Raw genomic sequence first — 20,253 nt, 5'->3', positions numbered from 1 at the left:
CGGCAGGGATTTTTGGTTTGAAACACGTAGTACATATTAAAAACATAAATTTCTTTCTTTAAAAAACTCATAGCATTTCTTTTTAACATACCATTTTATTGAAAATACAGCATTTTGCTTAAAGAAATATCTCATTTGAGTTATATATTATTAAAATGTGATAAAGTGAAAAACAGTTATCAAGTCTTTGTGGTTTAAGTACATGGCCATGCAGGGCAGTGGAAAACGCATGGGGATTGTTGGATGCTGGGTATAAATTCTGACCCCGCCAGGGTCGTGCGACTCTCGGGGAGCCTTAGAAGCTCAACCAGCCTTGGGTTCCTTTAGAACGTAAGCTGCATGAGGTAGAGGTTTTGTTTTATTCACAGCTGACATCCTTTGTGCTGACAACAGTGCCAGGCACATAGCAGAGGCTCAATAAATGAAACATCAGTTGTATGAAAAAAACGAATCAGGAAGGCCGACCTACATGACAGCTTGTTGGAAGAATCAGAGAGGGTGTGTAGAGTCCCAGGAATAGTGGCTGGCACTTGACAAGCCCTCAAAAATGACCCCTTAGAAATGACTGCTTGGTTCCAAAGCAGAAATGAAAGTGAGGATGGCTTCGTGTTTGTGCTTTGAAAAATGACCTTTTCATAATGTCTTCTGAGTGTCTTTACATCAGCAAACACTTTTAGCCATTTCCTTACCCTTCAAACTTACTTTCCATGTTAAAGGAAGATTTCTCAGTAAAAATTAGCTATTAGATACCTTTTATTGTTGTTCTTATTGAAAATGGCGTGATTCCTTTTAGCTCTTGCATATTAACTGACTTGTAACATAGTATTGAGTTGATTTTTCCCACATTGTTCATAGCTAAGATAGCTTTCACTCATATCCCTAATTTTATAGCAATTATGGCAGAGCCTTGATGGCAATATGGTCTACAATAAAATACAAGATTTCTTTGCTATAAAACCCAATTACTAAATCCTTCCTCGACCAGGAGTTACTTAATGAGTATTTTTTTCAGGCCTAAATGTCATATTTTAAAAATAAAATAATTCTGCAATTGATAACAATCTACAAAGCAATCTATAATAGTAAGTTTAGTCCATATTCAGTGATAAATTTCTTTAAAGTTTATTAAACTCTCCCTTGAAGTGAAAGAGAGGTGCATACAATATTTTAAAAATCATTTCTTTCAAAACATCATTATAATTTCCTTATTTATCTTTCTCCTTATTCATCTGTACTTTTTTAAAAACCCAGGGAAGAAAAAGAAACCGACTGGATGATGAGTTGATAAAGAGAGTACCTTGTCAGAGACTGTTGCAAAATTAAAATGTGGCTCATACATATGGGGTCCCAAGGATGACGCGGTTTGTAACAGTGCTCTTGCCTGTATTAAAAAAAAAAAAAAACGGGGTTGGGGGGAGAAAACCAAAAGTACATGAGCATCTATCAGCACTATATTTGTGATTTGTTTTGTTTTGCTTTTGGTAAAAGAATCCTTTACCTGAGATAGGACCTTAATAGGGGCGCCTGGGTGGCTCAGTCGTTAAGCGTCAGCTTTCGGCTCAGGTCATGATCTCAGGGTCCTGGGATCCAGCCCCACATTGGGCTCCCTGTTCAGCAGGAAGCCTGCTTCTCCCTCTCCCACTCCCCCTGCTTGTGTTCCCTCTCTCACTGTGTCTCTGTCAAATTAATAAATAAAATCTTAAAAAAAAAAAAAAGACCTTAATAAACGTGATCCTGTGAGAAATACAGGTGACACTCCTTGTGAAATATGACTTACTGAAATACAATTAATACTTATATCTTGCCAAAATTAACGATAAAACTGCTTCAAAATAAGAAGCAAATTAAGAGTAGATTTAAAGTCGAGAACCACAGTTCTTAATGAAGTTTATATTTCAATATGACAAATCAAAATATAATCCTCTCAATGCTAAAAAAAAGTCTTATTAACCTAGCTTTTATTGCTGATTGATTTCTTAGCCTTCTAATTACCTGTTCTCTAATGCTATAATAACAACAATAAAAAAAAAACACATAGTAAATTTCCAAGCCCCCAGTTCAGTGCTGGAAGACAGTCATAAGTGTTTGTAACAGTGCTGACATCAAAATAACAAGTGACTGCAACTTAAAATGACAAGCTTTTTGTTCTTTCAAGTACTCAAAAAACAAAGTTTGTATCCCCTATAGGCTGAAAGGAGAGTTAGGACCACAAACTCACCATTCCAAGTTGCTGAGCACCCCTCCAGTTTGTAACTAAACCCAAAACCTCCATCCATGGCCTGTGGACATATCTTTTTTTTTGTTTAATGGGAAATAACATATGGGATGGTAGATATTGATTTTCTTTTAATAGTTAGCTATTTTTGTTTTAATCAAGGTATAATTTTAATAATAAAAAAAAGGTTAGTAGCATGAAAACTTTCACCAAAACCTTTCAAATCAGTTCATAGTAGAGCAAGTGTAATAAGTAGGAAACAAAATCACCAACGTGGGAACAGAGAAAACTCCTAAAAGCACTTGTTCCATCACAGAACAAGTTCCCGTTTTACTTTATTTATTTTTGTTTGGTTTTAATTAATTATTTTTATGAACATATAATGTATTATTTGCCCCAGGGGTACAGGTCTGTGAATTGTGACACACTTCACAGCTGACACACTTCACAGTACTCGCCATGTAAGTTCCCATTTTAGAGTATAGTCGACCCTTGAACAGCACAGGTTTGAACTGCATGGGTCCACCTAGGTGTGGATTTTTTCAATAAGTATAGTACTGTAAATGTACTTTATCTTCGTTATGATTTTCTTAATCACATCTTATTTTTTCTAGCTTACTTTCTTGTAGAATACAGTATACATACATAGGACATAAAATGTGTCTTAATTGACTGTGTACATACTTGGTAAGGCTTCTAGTCAACAGTGGGCTCTTGGTAGTTAAGTTTTGGAGGGTTCGAAAGTAATACTTGGATTTTCCACTACTAATTCAGCACCCTTAATTCTGAATTGCTCAAGAGGCCCTGTAGTTAGTTTTTTTTTTTTTTTTAAGATTTTATTTATTTATTTGATAGAGATCACAAGTAGGCAGTGAGGCAGGCAAAGAGGGAGGGGGAAGCAGGCTCCCTGCTGAGCAGAGAGCCCGATTTGGGGCTCGATCCCAAGACCCTGGGATCATGACCTGAGCCGAAGGCAGAGGCTTTAACCCACTGAGCCACCCAGGCACCCCACTGTAGTTAGTTTTTGTCTCTAAAATACTAACCCATCTTATTTGTGGGAATTTGTGAAACAAAGGCAACATCCAAGGATGCTTCTTTCCTTGTTGTGTTACAAGTTCATCACGGTGCTTAGGACACCAGCTGGGAGATTAACACTATGTCTGCAGGTAAAGCTCCTTACCTTCCTTGAGTCCCTGTTTCTTCATCTTTAAAGTCTGGCATGTAGTACTTATCTCTCCTTGATTGTCATTAATATTGTAGGAGGATATTTAGCATTTTAAACCTTTTAAATAATATAATGTATTAAGCATCTATGTGTGCTCAGTACGAGGCTACCATGCCCAGTGCTTTCCGTGCATGATCTGCTCATCCTCCCAGAAGACCTTCAGGTACTGCTGTTACCTCACTGTCTGTGCTGTCCATTTGCTTCACAACTACACACTCACTACGCATCACATGCCAGGCACTGTTTTGTTTTTTATGAACATATAATGTATTATTAGCCCCAGGGGTATAGGTCTGTGAATCATCAGGCTTACACACTTCACAGCACTCACCATATCACACACCCTCCCCAAAGTCCATCACCCAGCCACCCTATCCCACCCACCTCCCCACAGCAACCCTCAGTTTGTTCTGTGAGATTAAGAGTCTCTTATGCTTTGTCTCCCTCCCGATCCCATCTTGTTTCATTTTTTCCTTCCCTACCCCCCAAAACCCCCCACGTTGCCTCTCAACTTCCTCTTAGCAGAGATAGCATATGAAAATTGTCTTTCTCCCATTGACTTATTTCACTAAGCATAATACCCTCTAGTTCCATCCACGTCATCGCAAATGGCAAGATTTCATTTCTTTTGATGGCTGCATAGTATTCCATGGTACATATATACCACATCTTCTTTATCCATTCATCTGTTGATGGACATCCAGGTTCTTTCCATAGTTTGGCTATTGTGGACATTGCTGCTATAAACATTTGGGTGCATGTGCCCCTTCAGATCATACATTTGTATCTTTAGGTAAACACCCAGTAGGCAGGCACTGTTTTGATGCTAAAAGTAACAGCAGTTGGAAGACAAAGAAGGTCCCCCTATTTTCACATGGTGGCCATGCTCCATTCTACATAGAAATATGAACATATCTGATAAAGTAAGTATTGTGAGGGAAAAAAAATAGGAGGAGATGTGATCGTGCCTGAGGGCTCCTTTAGACTGACATCTGAGATGACCTTTCTTAGGAGGTTGTGATTAAGCTAAGACCCGACTGACAAAAAGTCACGGCAGGATCTGAAAGAACATCCCAAAGGCTGTAAACTAAGAACAGGCGCAGTGTATTTGCAGAGCGGGGAGGCAGCTGATGTGTCCGAAAGTCGGTGTGAAGGAGAAGTGATGAAAGATATGGTCTGAGGGAGAGCCAGAGGCCGGATTATGTGGGACCCTGTAGACCAAGATCTGAATCCACATTTCATGCTAACTGAAAAGGAAAGACTGTGGAGGATGCTGAGCAAAGAAGTGATAAAAGCATTCTTGTTTTTTTGTTTTGTATTTTTTAAATCCCTTCCACTGTTGTGAGGAGGGCGTGGTCTAGGGTACAACTCCTTGCTCATAAGTAGAGACAAAAAGACCAGCAAGAGACTGTTGTTGTAGAGTCCAGGCAAAAGCGGAGGGCAGTCTGGAGAAGGGTGGCAGAGGCGGGGAAAAGTAGCCAGGTCTGGGATGGGGCTTGAAGGTAAAACTTGGCAGGGCCTGCCGAACGCCATGAGCCTGGGGTGGCAGTGAGGGCAACTAGGACAGACAGGTTTCAAGGGTGGCTCCTAGGCTTTTGGCTGGACCACCCTACTGGTGGACGGGGGACTGGGAACCATGAACTGTTCACTAAGGCCAGGAAGACTAGAGAGGTACAGATTTGTCCTGATAAAAGTAATGGTTAGGGGAAAATAGAAAGGTTAAGCAACTTGTCCAAAGTCACATCACTAATATGTGACAGAGCTGGGATTCAAGTCCAGTCAGTCAGTCTCTAGAGCTCATCATTTGACTGTAGCATGTAGGGGTGCCTGGGCAGTTCAGTGGGTTAAGCAACCAACTGTTGATTTCGGGTCAGGTCCTGATCTCAGGGTCCTGGGATCGAGCCCAGGCTCTGCACTCAGCAGGGACTCTGCTTGGGATTCTCTGCGCTCTCTCTGCTCACTCCCATTCATGACCTCTCTCTCTCTCAAATAAATAAATCTTTAAAAATAAATGAACTGCAGCATATAAAGACAGCTACACCTGAGAGCTCTTCTTTGAAGCAGATCATCCACGGAACCACAGTAGCTCACTGACCTGCTCAACATGGCCCTTCCGCATCTCCAGCACGGCCAGGTTGTTGTAGGCCTCGGCGTGGTTGTTGTTGTTGACCAGAGCGAGCCGGAAGCACTGATGGGCCAAGTTCATGTCTCCTATGCCCTTGAACAGAAAAGCAGGTATTCGCACACACAGCTCCATACTTTTACACCCACCATCTCCTCCCTTCTTTCCTTGTGGTGTCTCTTCTGCTACCAAGCAACAAGGACCGATCATAATCAAGTGTGAATTGTATGTATAGGATCCAACCTGAGAAAATGAGTTCTAGGGTGACTCTCAGAAATCATGCAGTTGCTACAGAAGACCGTAACCAAATCTGGATTTACGCTACCTGAACAATTCTTCAAACTAACTTACGGCTACCTTTTCTATACCAGAAATTACATTAGAGAAAAAGCCTACCACAGCTACGTGGCCCAGGTTGTACCAGACATCAGCTGCCTCTTCTTCGTTTTCAGCCAGAGCAAGGGCACGCTCAAACGAGGTCAGAGTCATATCATACTGCTGGGCATAGAAGCAGCAGAGCCCCAGATTGTTAAAAAGCTGGCAGTTATAAACACCCATCTGCAGGAGTCGCCTTTTCGAAAAAGAGCACACATATTTTGGTGTCAGACCAACTCGATAAATATTAAGACCCATTTTTTTAGATAAAGTTAGAAATGTTTTATAACTTTTAACATCCCTGATGAATACAAAGTATTATAAGAAATTCTTTAAAATGTCAAAGCAAATACAAAAGCATGTCTTTTTTAAAGGTCCTGGTCATGGGCAGTGTATCAGAGGCAAGGTCAGAATCAACTCACGTACGTTCTTTTCCCCCCAAAAAACTGTTAGAAGACCCAAGACACGAGTCGCATAGAGTAAAACCCACAACATTGTGCTTCATAACGGTTTGGTGTCAGTCAGTAAACCCCTAAGACCTTCTAATTTGAGGGCTGTGTTTAGGATTTACCTTCAAGTTTTCAGCTAACATGAAGCTTGGTTTTGGTTACCTGCAGTATATATATGCTGTGTCTACTGACCTTCCAGTGACCTTCCACCAAGGAAGACAAGAACATCAGTGCAATCCTTACCTTATCCACTGAGCTCTCATGCTGGAGCTCAAAAAACCCATTTGTTTCTACTCATCATTAATCCCCAAAGACAAGATCGTTCACATAAGCAAATGAAAATCCACCTCAGCAGCTCTGAGGAACCCATGACCCATTTTTGGGGTGGGAGAGTAGAGGCAGCTGCCTATGCCTCAAACAGCATTCATTTTATCCTAGTTTATGCTGCTGACATATATTTGGAAAGAACTCTTGTCAGTAGCCAGTTATCTCCTTGTATATTACCTAAGGGCAGAAGAGGAAATCAAAACTTGAAAAATTAATCGTGCAAGCCATCTGTAGGATGAAATAAAAACACGCTCAAAAGAAAACTAGAGATCAGAACTTATTTAGGCTTGGAATACTTATCTGGACAGGAGTTGACAATACTTTACAAAACAGGGGAAGCTGTTTCAGGTCCTCGTCAGAGCTCGGGACCTGGTACCCAGTGCTCTTTGCAAATCTCGTTGCTATTTCAGCTTCGGGGTCTTTATATGCTGTGGGGTGTATTAAGGTAAGCCGTGTTGGGCAGAAGTGTTTCCGGGAACTATTGAACAGTTGTTCATTGACAACAAAATGGCTAATTCATCCGATGACATGGCGTTAAAAACTCACTTATCCAGGTACGTGTCCACAAGATGCCAAATACCAACGCGTTTTCAAATTCTTACATGTCACCTGAAAGCTCATAAAACCTCTGTGTGCTTGAATGTTTAGTCTCCTCGAGACATGGCCTATATATTATCTGTCTGCATGTCCACTCTGTCTTTATTGCTGCTGTACTGATCCTTCACAGGAAAGTTCTACAAAGAGACTGTAAAGCACACCTGTAAAACCGCAGAGCTATTTCTGGTTGATCGGAATAAAAGTGGTTGCTTCCAATGCAGGCAATGGCTTCCACATGAGTATTGTCCTGTTTCAGAACTTCTTTGTAGTATTCTGCTGCTGATGAAATATTGTTCATTTCCTATTCTCCATCAAGACAGAAGAGCAATACTTCAGTGCCAAGAAATTATTTTTCTTCCGGCTGATTTATGTTCATTCATTCAACAAATATTGAGAGCCTACCCTGTGCCAGACTGTGTTCTAGGCCCTGAGGACACAATATGAATAAAAAGACAAAGCTAGATATCCTCAAGGAGGGTAGAGCTAGCAAGGAAGACACATGAACGAACGGATGGGCGCTATAATGTCAGACAAGTATAACTGATGGGAAGAAAAGGAGACGGGCACCTGCGTGGCTCAGTCAGTTAAGCCTCTGATTTTGGCTCAGGTCATGATCTGGGTCCTGCGATGGAACGTGCGTCCGGCTCCCTGCTCAGCGGGGAGTCTGCTTCTCCCTCTCCCTTTGCCCCCCCCACCCCCAGCTTGGGCTAGCTCTCTTGCTCTTTCTCTCTCAAATGAATAAAATCTTTAAAAAAAAAAAAAAAGGCAAGGAGAGAGAGGAAGGGAAGGATGGAGCAGAGGAAGAACATGGCTGCATTTACGTTTTTGAAGAATAATTTGATGGCTACACACAGGATACACCGAAGTGGGGAAGAATGGTAGCAGGAAGAGCCGGAGTCCCCCCAGTAATCCTAAGTCAATGCATTCAGTGTTATTAATGTCCTAGCTCTCAAGTCCACCTTCAAGGCCAGTGCAGGCTCCACAGTCCTCACAGAGATATCCCTAATGCCCTCAATACACATAACTCTCTTCTGCCTCTCAGTTTATATGACACGTATTGTGGGAACCTCTCACTTGGTCTTATCATATGAGGACTCCTACTTCTCATTAGATTTTTATAACATTTTATCAAATCTAAGACACTCCACTGTTTGTAAGAAGAACCACAGAATACTTTCTTATCACACAGAACTTTTTTTTTAACCTCCATGGACTTCACTATGTTTTTTTAATTTCAGGACTTTATTATTTATTATTATTATTATTATTATTATTATTTTTAGAGCAGGTTTAGGTTCATACCACAACTGAGGGAACAGTACAAAGATAAATGCATTTTGTTCAATATCAAAAAATTATAGTAATTCATATTATCCCCAATCTCATCCATTATTAGTAATGTGAAAACCGTTTTGACCTTGTAGACCCTCTGAAAGGGTCTCAGGGACCCCAGGGAATCCCTGGACCACACTTTGAGAAATGCTGGTATTAAAATGTTTGGGGCCTTTCTTCCCATTCTTCCTCACTCATTCCCATAAGGCAATCTCAGCATGCTCGTTTCAGCCCCTTCGGGATCTCTTTGGAAGCCAGCCTTGCTGCGACGGGCCCAGCTGCTCTGCCCTGCCATGTGCAGCAGGATCTCTGGGCAGAGAAGGTCTGCAGGTCATATGGTCATGTCTGTGATCTGGGTGGATCAGGCTGTCTAACTCAGGGGCAGAATTCTATTAAGTGATTTTGGTCACAGAGCTAAAGCCACTTGCTCCAATTCGGCTTTTATCAGTGATAAGTTAGTGGCTTATCTTCTATTTTTCTGAATCTTCTTTCTTTTTTTTTTTTTTAAAGATTTTATTTATTTATTTGAGAAAGAGACAGTGAGAGAGAGCATGAGTGAGGAGAAGGTCAGAGAGAGAAGCAGACTCCCCGTGGAGCTGGGAGCCCAATGCGGGACTCGATCTCGGGACTCCGGGATCATGACCTGAGCCGAAGGCAGTCGTCCAACCAACTGAGCCACCCAGGCGTCCCTCTGAATCTTATTTCTATCTTGCAGTTGTTTCTCAGCTTGGAGTGAAGGGGGTTGATATTAGTTCCATAAAACATTCAGGAGTTGATCCAAATTCATTCTGTATGTATACTTGTTCACATACTTTCTATCTGAAATTCTTATTCAAAGCCCTGCCAGGATTTAGTTCCTTAAGAGAAGAGGCTTTCTCATTCATTGTTTGTAGCTGAAAAATAAGTAATTTTTTTTTTTTCAAAACACAAGGCTGTTGATACATTCATTAATTGGGAGTTCATTCTCTCCTGAATTTTGTACTGCTTTTACATGCAACTATTCCAAATAGTCTTTAATAATTTAAGAATGTAAGAATCTACTGAAAAGCATGAATAATAAAGAATTTTACCAGAAGTGTATTTTCTACTTTTTGGTGAAAAAAAAAAAAAACAAAAAACCAGAAAACCCTTGTAAAATTTAAAAGGAAAAAATAGATGAGCACCTTAACTCTCTCCCCTATAGTCCCTCCTTCCTATAGACTGAATGTTTGTGTCCCTCCTAAATTCATACTAAAGCCCTAATCTCCAACATGATAGTACTTGGAAGTGGGGTCTTTGGGAGGTAACTAGGTCATCAGGATGAAGCTCTCATGAAAGGGTTTAGTGCCCTTAAAGAAGAGACACCAAGGGCACCTTGGTGGTTTAGTTGGTTAAGTGTCTGCCTTCCACTCAGGTTAGGATCCCAGGGTCCTGGGATCGAGTTCCTGCTGAGCAGGGAGGCTGCTTCTCCCTCTGCCCCTCCCCCTGCTCTCTCTCTCCCTCTGTCTGTCTCAAAAAAAAATCTTAAAAAAAAAAAAAAAGAGAGAGAGAGAGAGAGAGATACCAGAGAGATAATCTCTCTGTGAGGTACACAGAGAGGGTGTCTATCTACAGACTATGGAAAGGGCCCTCACTAGGAAATGAACTGGCCAGCACCTTGATCTTAGACTTCCCAGCCTCCAGAGTTATGAGAAATAAATATATGTCCTTTAAGCCTCCCAGTTTATGGTATTTTGTTACAGCAGCCTGAGCAGACTAATATATTGTCCTTCCAAAGAATAATCTCCACACCTAGGCAGCGACTAACTGAGCCTAATGGCCTTGAGAAGCCTGGGTTCCAAGGAACATGACTCTTCTGGTTTCCAGGCAACAACATCCCACCATGCAAGGCTTCAGTGCTACTGTTGTCAAAGTTGGTGTATTAGTCTGCTGCAGCTGGTATACCAAAATACCATAGACTAGGTGGCTTAAACAACAGAGCTGTATTTCCCCAAAATTTTGGAGGCTGTAAGTCCAAGATCAAGATGCCAGCACGGTAAGGATCTAGGGAGGACTCTCTTACTGGCTTACAAAGGGCCACCTTCTCACTGTGTCCTCAGATGGCAGAGCAAGCACCAGCACACTCTGGTGTCTCTTCTATTAAGGGCATTAATCCCACCATGAGGGCCCCACAAGGGTCTAAAAAGGCCTCATCACACTGGGGGTTAGTGCTTCAACATATTAATTTGGGAGGGACACGATTCAGCCTAATGCAAAAAGACTCCAGCCTGAATGGATAATTGTTTCAAGGCTTTCAGTTGTATAAAATTACCTTGGAATGTTTGTATATTTGATTGATAGGCATATAATTTATGTCATCTTGAGGAATTTTGGACTGAAACTAATTTATGTTTTTGGCAACCTCACATGTAGTTTTTAAAATGTGTTGTTGTAAAATGTGTGCTTATGCTAAATAAATTTAAACACTGCAAAAGGTTATAAAATGAAAATAGTCCCCTCTCCAAATCCAGTCAGAGGTTCTGTAAATAGTTTGAGTATTTTTCTATTATATATTTTTTAAGATTTTATTTATTTGATGGAGAGCAAGCACAAGCAGGGGAGCAGCAGACAGAGGGAGAAGCAGGCTCCCCAGGGAGCTCGATGTGGGGCTGGGTCCCAGACCTTGGGATCATGACCTGAGCAGATGCTTAACTGACTGAGCCACCCAGGTGCCTCTAGTTTGAGCGTTTTTCAAGAAATTTTGTTCACATAAGTGTAGATGTATGCAAGTTTTAACCATAACATAATCATTCTACACAGATTTTTTTTTCCTTCTATACATTCCGATACATGGCTTATTGTTTTCGCTCTGTGTCTTGACTCTTTCCATATCAGCACAAAGGGTTCTACCCCATTACTTTTTTATTTCTGCAGTTTTCCATCTATATAGACCACAGTTTATTTAACCAGCCCCTTTTTCATAAAGCATTTGTTTCCTTTTTTTTTTTTTTTTTGGCTGCAAAAATACTATAAAATCGTCCTTGTACATAATTTTCTGAACTTGTATGAAAACATCCTTAAGGAAAATTCTACAAGCGAAATTGCTGGGCCAGAGTATGCACGTTAGGAAATCTCATCAGTAATCGCAAACAGCCTCAAAATGGGTTGTGCCAACATACACTCCCAGCACCAGTGTTTATACGTGCATAGGGTGTGTTCCTCACAACTTTGACAACCCTACATGTCATGGAACTTCTCCATCTCTGTCAACCTGATTAAGTCAAAAAAGGGATCTCAGTATTTTAGTTTTTATTTCTTCAATTATGACTGAGGTTAGGCATTTCATACACCACTTCTTTATATTTCCTTTTCTGTAAACTGCCGATTCATGTCATTTGCCCATTTTCCTATCTTATCTTTTGTCCTTTTACTAGTGGCTTGTGTAATGGGGGCTTGGATGGGAAACTGTCCTCCTGGATACAGGAGAGCTGGGGGCAGACATGTAGCTCAGAAATCTCTGGACACTGACTCTGCTTTCTCCTTTTAGATTAAACGAGTCTGCTGATGTGACTTAAGTTCAAAATCCAGGAAGTCCTGGTGTTTATAAACATTTCCTTCAGAAGACAAGTATAGATGGTTTAAGTTCTTCCAGATGGGTCTTACTGAGCCCCAGTATGAAAGGCATTTTGGTATTGCCAAAGTGTAGCTGGAATTGGCTGCTGTCTCATCTCTAGGGTGATTTTACTTGCAGGAAGAGGATCAACAGCCATGATGCAGGGCCTATGCAAAAGCCACCCCACGATTTTGACCCACAACTGCTCTAAGGAAACACCTCATTTCCATAAGTGTTTACAATTTTGGCTAAATGAGAACCTGTAAGTTTGTGTGAATCCACATTTGTGCATGTGTGTGTGCATATGCATGTGTAATTCTCCCACCAATCTGGAAACCACCTGAAATTCAGCAACTTTTAAGCAATGTATAGATTGAGGAAATTAAAAGTAGTCTTTTGTCTGTCTCAGGTATGGCAAATATTTTCCCGTTGGATATTTTTACACTGTTTATTTGTTTTGGTTTCATTTCTATATTTTTTTAAAGATTTTATTTATTTATTTGAGAGAAAGAGACACAGTGAGAGAGGAAACGCAAGCAGGGGGAGTGGGAGAGGGAGAAGCAGGCTTCCTGCCCAACAGGGAGCACAGTGCGGGGCTCGATCCCAGAGTCCTGGGATTGTGACCTGAGCTGAAGGCAGCTGCTTAACAGACTGAGCCACCCAGGCACCCCTATTTGTTTTTATAGAAAACTTAACTTTATAAAAAACTTATTTAACTCTATAGAAAATTTAACTTTTATCTTCTCAAATTCAATCTTTTCTGTTATGGCTTTCAACTTTCTATCACACTTAGGTCTTCCCATTCCAAGTTTATACGAATAATTCATCTGCATCTTTTTTTCTGGAACTTTCATGGTTTTAAATCTTTGAGTTATCTGGCAGTAATAGATTCTTTTAGTATAAGAAATCAAGGTGCCCGGCTAGCTCAGTTGGTAGAGCACGAGACTCTTAGTATAAGAAATCATTATTCATCCAGCTCTATTTTTTTTTAAATCATCCAATAATCCAATTGGTTTTAATAGAGAGTCTTTACAACAGTGTAAATTTTCATATGTATGAACATACATAGACTCTATTTTGCTCCTTTCATCTATTCCTGCATTAGAATTGTTTAATTTATAGTAACTCTAGAATAAATTTTGTCAATGTAGATTTTAAAAATATTTTCAAATATATAAATGTCACCTCAAGTACATAAATAACCATAGTATCATTTAAGTGATGTTGATAGTGGTTATTTTGGAACAAATTCACAAAATACTATTATTTGATTTAAGTTATTTAAAATAAAATGGCAAATAACTTGAGGTGAATGTTGCAGTGGTTCTCAAATTGTTACACATCAGAAACACCTAGTGAGCTCAAACATACAAATAATTGCCTGAGTCCTGCCTTCCAATACATCTGATTCAGTAGGCAGAGGATAGGCTGCACTTTTCAACCACTCCTAAAGTTATTTTTACACACAGAAAACTTCGGGGACACTAGAATAATGTCTCCTAAGGTAACATTTCCAATTTCAAATATCTTCAACAAAGAATAGTCCAGAGATCTGCCTTTTGAATGGATAAACAGAATTCCTCAAGAACAATTAAAACCACAACCAAATAAATTTAGCAAGAATAAATCATTTTAAACAATAAGCGAATGAACACTAGGCAGTATTATATGTCCGTTTTAAAATAGGAGAATACTGAAAAGATAGAAGATCAAAATGAATGTGATAAATAAAAAAGAACATAAAGGAAGAGGATCCCTCAAGGGAAAAGTCTGATGTACATACAAAAACCCCAAAGGCATATGCAGGGTAGGCTGCAATGTTAACTTTACTAATTAACTCCAAAATCATTGTCACAGAAAAAGAATACACTGGAAATCTGTCTTTATATGGTAAACTTTGGCACAAGGGAAATTAACTGTTAGGTTCAGTGGGAAATACTGTATCTCACTCCTTCAAATTTGCGTTTAGTCCTTGATCGTGCTTTCTGTGGATGATATATCATAACCACAACTTGAATGCTTTCTTCTCCACTTTGAGAGTCAACTACAATTCTACTTTTCTCCCCAAACCTTCCCTGTAGACTTAGAACCTTCAAAGCCTGGTCAGATCCTGAGCACAGGAAGGATGAAGGGAACTGGTTAAGGGTCTACTCCCTGTCCTAGCCCAAGCAATGGTGACTATAACAGAGGGTTGGCAGGAATTCTTCCAACTAGCAACCATCAGAGATTCCATAGATTTCTAGCTCTTTCTGCCAGTACTTCCTGCCTGAAAAGAAGGGCAGAAGGACTGAAATGGGCAGAAGGCGGAGCTTAAAGGTCAGAGAACTCTGATTATATTGAGGCAGTCACCGCTCTGTATGAACACCACAATTATATTTCTTAAGCTTCTTGGTCAAAATTTTGTTCATGCTCAATTTAGGGTCACACAAGGACAGATACAGAGATACAAATACAGCATTTTATTTTTATTGAATGATCACAGCCTTTTCCTTCTGTGTTTACCAGAATTATATTTCAAAAGGGGAAACAGTATTTCCAGACAATTTAAAAATAAAATTTGCTTTTCATTTTAAAAGTAATGCATGCTCATGAGAGAAAATCTGGAAAATACAGAAAGTATGAAAAAGAAAATAAAAGTCATTCATATACTATTATCTAGTTATAGCAACTATTAATATCTTCCACTCTTTACCTAACAAAATAATTTTACAACATTGTACCTAGGATTTCAAGGAGAGAGTACAGAGATGCTTGTCAGTATTGTATGGGAAGTCCTAAACAATAACTTTTTTTTTTTTTACTAAGTGGCAAAATAATTGAAATGAAGAGATAAAGCTATGTTTGCGGATGATGACTATTTTATTGACTTAGAAAATCCAGGAGAGGGCGCCTGGGTGGCTCAGTGGGTTAAGCCTCTGCCTTCGGCTCAGGTCATGATCTCAGGGTCCTGGGATCGAGGCCCACATCGGGCTCTCTGCTCAGCAGGGAGCCTGCTTCCTCTTCTCTCTCTGTCTGCCTCTCTGCCTACTTGTGATCTCTCTCTGTCAAATAAATAAATAAAATCTTAAAAAAAAAAAAAGAAAAAAGAAAATCCAGGAGAATTTTTGGATAAGGTATTAAAATGTAAAAAGGGTATTAGGTCTATTTTTTAAAGATTTTAAAAATTTATTTATTTGAGAGAAAGAGAGAACATGAGCAGGGGAGAGGGGCAGAAGAAGAAGGACAAGCAGACTTCCCACTGAGCAGGGAGCCCAATGTGGGGCTCATCCCAGAATCCCAGGATCATGACCTGAGCTGAAGGCAGATGATTAACTGACTGAGCCACCCAGGTACTCCAGTATTGGACCTGTTTTCTAGTATCAAATGAACTTTAAAACATTAATGTATTCCTAATTACCAGAAATAGTCAAATAGAACATACAATAGAAAAAAAGGATTCCATCCATTGTTATACCTAGGGATGGATCTCTGCAGGAAAGAGTGTTACAGGCCTGAAACTGCTGCTCTTAGAAAGGCCTGTTTATAAGATTGGTCCCTGGGCATCTGAGAACTTGGTGAGTTCTCTATATTGATATAAAACTTCCCACAAATGACAAGAGGGGCTCATACATGTAAATGTTTTGTACAAACAGTATGGTGCATAAACCTGATATGGTGTAGGAACACCTGCTTTATGTCTGGGAGTCTGGTATTTTGGTACATGGTAGGCAGAGGGTGCCCATATGACCAATGCCCAGGAGTCCCCTTGAGTACCAAGTCTCTCATGAGTTTTCCTTACAGACAGTTCTTCACACAAGTTGTCACAACTTGTTGGAAGAATAAAGTGTGTCCTGTGTGATTCCACTAAGGGACAACTTCTAGAAGCTTGTATGCCTGATTTCCTCTGAACTTTGACCCATGTGCCTTTTCCCTTTACTGAGTTTGCTTTATAGGCTTTTGGTATAAATCTCGGTCGTGAGTACCACTGAATGCTGAGTCCTGAATCCCTCCAATAAATCACTGAAACTCACGGTGGTTTGGGGAATCCCCAATATAACATCTTAATGGAGATAATTACAAAATGTTCAATAAAAAACAGAAGACCTAAATAAATGGAGAATTTTACCATGATGGAGAGTGTGAAGAAGGGCAGCCACTCACCCCCATCAGTCATATATTCAATGCAATTCCAATCACTATGCTTGTAGGTGTTGTTTTGATTTTTAATGGTTCATGATAAGTCAATCCTAAAATCAATATGGAAGAGCAAAGGGCCAAGAATAACCAGCTGTGACGGAGGGTAGGTGGTAGAATTTGTCCAACTTGAAATCAAGAATTACTTGCTATAAAGCTATAGTAATTAGGCAGTGAGAAGGTATCTCATTGGGGCTTTCCATGGAATGTGACATGATTCTAAAATTTGTAAGAATAAGTCCAAAATAGATAAAACATTCCTAGTAAAGATGAAGAACCATACCAAGTAGGATGTGAGGCCTCAATAATTAAGACGGTATAATACTGGTACAAGTATAGACAAACAGACCAAAAGAACAGAAAGCCCCCAAAACATATTGACCATATATGGAAAAAAGTTGATATTTGACATTACAGACCTTGGGAGAAAGATCAGATATGCTGGACAAAGAGCTATCTATAGTGGGAAACTCACTGAAATCCCTATTTCATACCACACGCCTTACTCTTCTGTATGTTTGAAATACATCATAATAAAAACTTAATTTGACGAAATGCATACACTAAAATCTCTTACTCTGTTAGTAAAACACAGGTCAGTAATCATAATTTTACAAACTGTTCTCCTTCCTAGGATCCCAAGGGCCTATGAGCTTACTTAAGTATCATATAACCTCAATTTCACATCAACTTTTTGAATAATATAAACCTTACCTCATAGATCCTGGCAATTCCACAAAGTAAGGTTACTTCTCCTGGAAACTTATCTAGGCCTTGTTTGAAAATATTTAAAGCCGTCACTGGTTGATCCAATGAGACATAAACCTAAAACCAAGACACATTTCAATAAAAGTACTGGTCTTTAAAATAACAGTGTTTGTTATGACAAGTTTATAACTATTGCTCATTGCTCAATAATTATTGCTCCTAGGTATTACAAGTAAAATCTTTTCAGAAACACGGATCATTTTTCAATAGTGATGTTATAGTTTTATCTTCACATCATATATGAAACATCCATTCATTTATTCCTTCAATAAACACTCATGACGGACTTGCTATTCCTCAGAGACCAAGCAGTAACTCAATAAGAGAGGAATGAGGGAAAATTTTTTTAGGATAGAACAGATGGGAGTATGTCTATGAGCAGGTACAAAGGAACCAATTATGAGATGGAAGTTGGAGACACAGGAGAAAGAGGGGAGGACCAAGCAGCAAGAAGGTCTGAGAAAGAGCAGCAGTGGAGCGCCTGTGGAGAAGGTGGTTTTGGACAAGGGCCCTCGGAAATAGAGGAGGAACAGATTTGTGAGGAATGGTGTCATGGAGCTGAGAAAGGTAGCCCTTAATGGCTTCCACTTAATTAGCAATTAGGACATTAGCACAAATAAATCCTATATTCTGTAGGAATTTCTAAAATAGGGAATTACAGTTTTAGGCATGGAAACATAAGAGTAAGACATTTTTTTCTTCGGATCCTCTGTTTCTTTCCAAATAGACTGTGCTTTGAAGGTGGCCCAGATGGAATCACAGAAAAACTGTTTGTAGTGTTTAGTGCTGAAGTATGAGATTAAAGGGAGAGGTATGGATGAAAATATTTCAACTTTTACTTTATACACTATTGAACTGCTTTTCTAAATACAATAAATAGTATATCAAGTAATATAACATTTATTTTTTTAAAATTAACAATCTAGTATTTTCAGAAATAATATTGCTCCTAAATGAGATTGATCTCTATTTCATAGCAATTATTTTTCATATATTAAAGAAAAGTAGAAATTTTACTTTTATACAGTCACATAGGCAGTAATAGATTTAAGCAAATCAATTCATGGAAAAATATGTCAAACCATGTATTCAACAAGAGTTAAAAAGCACATTTTTTTAACCACCTGGCAAGTGATTATCAGTTAAAAAGATGAGTTGAAGAGCGAGACCTGAGTTTTAATTTCAAGGTATCTGAAAAGTCTAAAAGTCACTGTGATGCTTAGAAACTTCTTTAAGAATTTTAGGTTTAATATATAATGTACAGAAAGTGGACTTAGTCTCAAACATCTCTTAAAACTATAGTGAGATTATTTAGCACCGTAAGTTTACAGAGTGCAGCTTCATTCTGTTTCTTTTTAGTATGCAAATTCTTAAAACCATACTTAGGAAGTAGTGGCACTTCCTTTGATAGCTCTTCTTTTCAACCTCCTTTCACAAAACTTTTTAATATTAAAAAATTCGTCAAGACACAGCAAGATGATGTCCTAACCACCACTTCATCAAATGTTTCAAATAGCCCTGGTGAGGGCCCAGAAATCACTTTTTCCCAGGACTGAAAATTCTGGGGGGTAACTGTGAGGGGGCCGTAGGGGGCGTTGTGAGCGCTGGCTCTGAACATCCAGGTGACCCTGAAAATCCTGTTTCGCCTCTTTAAGTATCCAGATCATAAGAATACAAAGGAAATGTTAAAACCTACGTTGTGGGGGTGACACGAAGCTTAAATTCACGTGCGGGTGGGACAGACTGGACAGAATACCTCCTCCTGAACAGGTGTTCAATCAATGCGAGGTACTGGCAGAACCAAGAAGCCCAGGACCTCCATGAAAACAGTTCTGGTTCTCTGCAGTCTGCTGCGGTGGGAGACGGGCATGCTGTAGAGAAGACGACCTCTCTGGGGCCCGTTACCCACAGAGGGTGGGAATAAGCCTGTGGCAGTTTCTTCTGCTCTAATGGGCAATCTTTCAAAGGGGTTTTCTTATTTTTCATGGCGATCAATTTCTCCTGAGACAGTTACCCTCCATATGTTCTCACTTTTCCACTTGCTATAAAGAAAAATAAGTCTGAGCACATTAACTTGCCAACAATTCCTGAAGAAACTGGCAACTCTCCATATACATTGGCCAGAATTTGAACATTTATTTTGAGAAGACAGATTTCACTCCAGTTAAGAATACTTACTTACTTTTGCCAAGTAGAGAAATGTATCTACCATTTCCTGCTGCTTCAGGGCTGATTTAAACTGTTTTTCTGCTTCACGATACATTCCTAACCTAAGAACAGCCATTTTAAAAATGAGACATTCAACTTAAAAATAAATGCTACAGCACTTATTCACACACACAGGATATGAACAGAGACAAATCACATTTCTAAGAGTAAGCGTGTACCGAAGAAGGTAATGTCCCACACACAAATTATCAGCATTATATGTAGATAGTTGAGCACAAAGGTGCCCATTTCCCACATTCCTGTCCATGTAACCCTCCAGTGGTGCGTAACAAGTCTGTCCGCAGCCTGGACACAGCAGGACTGATAGCTGCCAGCAGCCAGAGCGCATCAGTTTACGACCCAAAGAACTCATAGTCAGCTGGACCTACAGCAAGTGACCTGAGTAAATGCGCTGGGTCTCCATTTTATTAGAACTTAAAGATGGCATTTCTTTGAAAACATGGTCTACTCTGAGACAAAGGCCCATTTTTAAAGCCCTTTTCAACTGTTTTGATGTAAGTAGTAATTGCTTCTTGAATGATACAGTTATACCGTTTTATGATTCTAGAAACATTTTCTTTTCCTTTTTTCTTTGTATCCGATACAGATTGTCCTAGTCTACAAATGTGAGATTTGTTCCTTGTCTAACGATAATAGTTAGTCCTGATATTGGCCCCATTTTTCTGCCCAGGGAACATTTTATTACTACTGAATCAGTCATTTTAGCATTAACGCTCAATCATTAAAGCACACTTGAGCCTGCTCTAGATCTGTTGGGCTTTCTTCTAATGAATCCTCCCTAGCCAGCCAAGAACTGCGTAGGCACTTTATGATGCTTTCATTCTGTGAAATGATTGTTTCATGAGGTGTTCCACTGAGCTGGAACATTCA

General features: G+C 39.6%; 1 protein-coding gene across 3 annotated transcripts in view; it reads right to left on the bottom strand.

Moving 5' to 3' along the window:
• Window positions 1-20,253, bottom strand: part of TTC8 (tetratricopeptide repeat domain 8) — a 58,774-nt gene that overhangs the window by 1,395 nt on the left and 37,126 nt on the right. For all 3 annotated transcript variants that reach the window (XM_044229714.1, XM_044229715.1, XM_044229713.1), the window contains 6 exons: window positions 19,337-19,424; window positions 17,101-17,211; window positions 7,472-7,611; window positions 5,959-6,133; window positions 5,536-5,658; window positions 1,298-1,381 (listed from right to left, as the gene is read on the bottom strand). In XM_044229714.1, the coding sequence (XP_044085649.1) occupies window positions 1,298-1,381; window positions 5,536-5,658; window positions 5,959-6,133; window positions 7,472-7,611; window positions 17,101-17,211; window positions 19,337-19,424 (721 nt within the window). The remainder of the gene's footprint in view (window positions 1-1,297; window positions 1,382-5,535; window positions 5,659-5,958; window positions 6,134-7,471; window positions 7,612-17,100; window positions 17,212-19,336; window positions 19,425-20,253) is intronic.

Source organism: Neovison vison, chromosome 13, assembly GCF_020171115.1.
Source record: "Neovison vison isolate M4711 chromosome 13, ASM_NN_V1, whole genome shotgun sequence".
NCBI classification, from domain to species: Eukaryota; Metazoa; Chordata; class Mammalia; order Carnivora; family Mustelidae; genus Neogale; species Neogale vison.
Note: the sequence above shows the minus strand (reverse complement) of the source record. Positions and strands in the feature narration are given on the sequence as shown.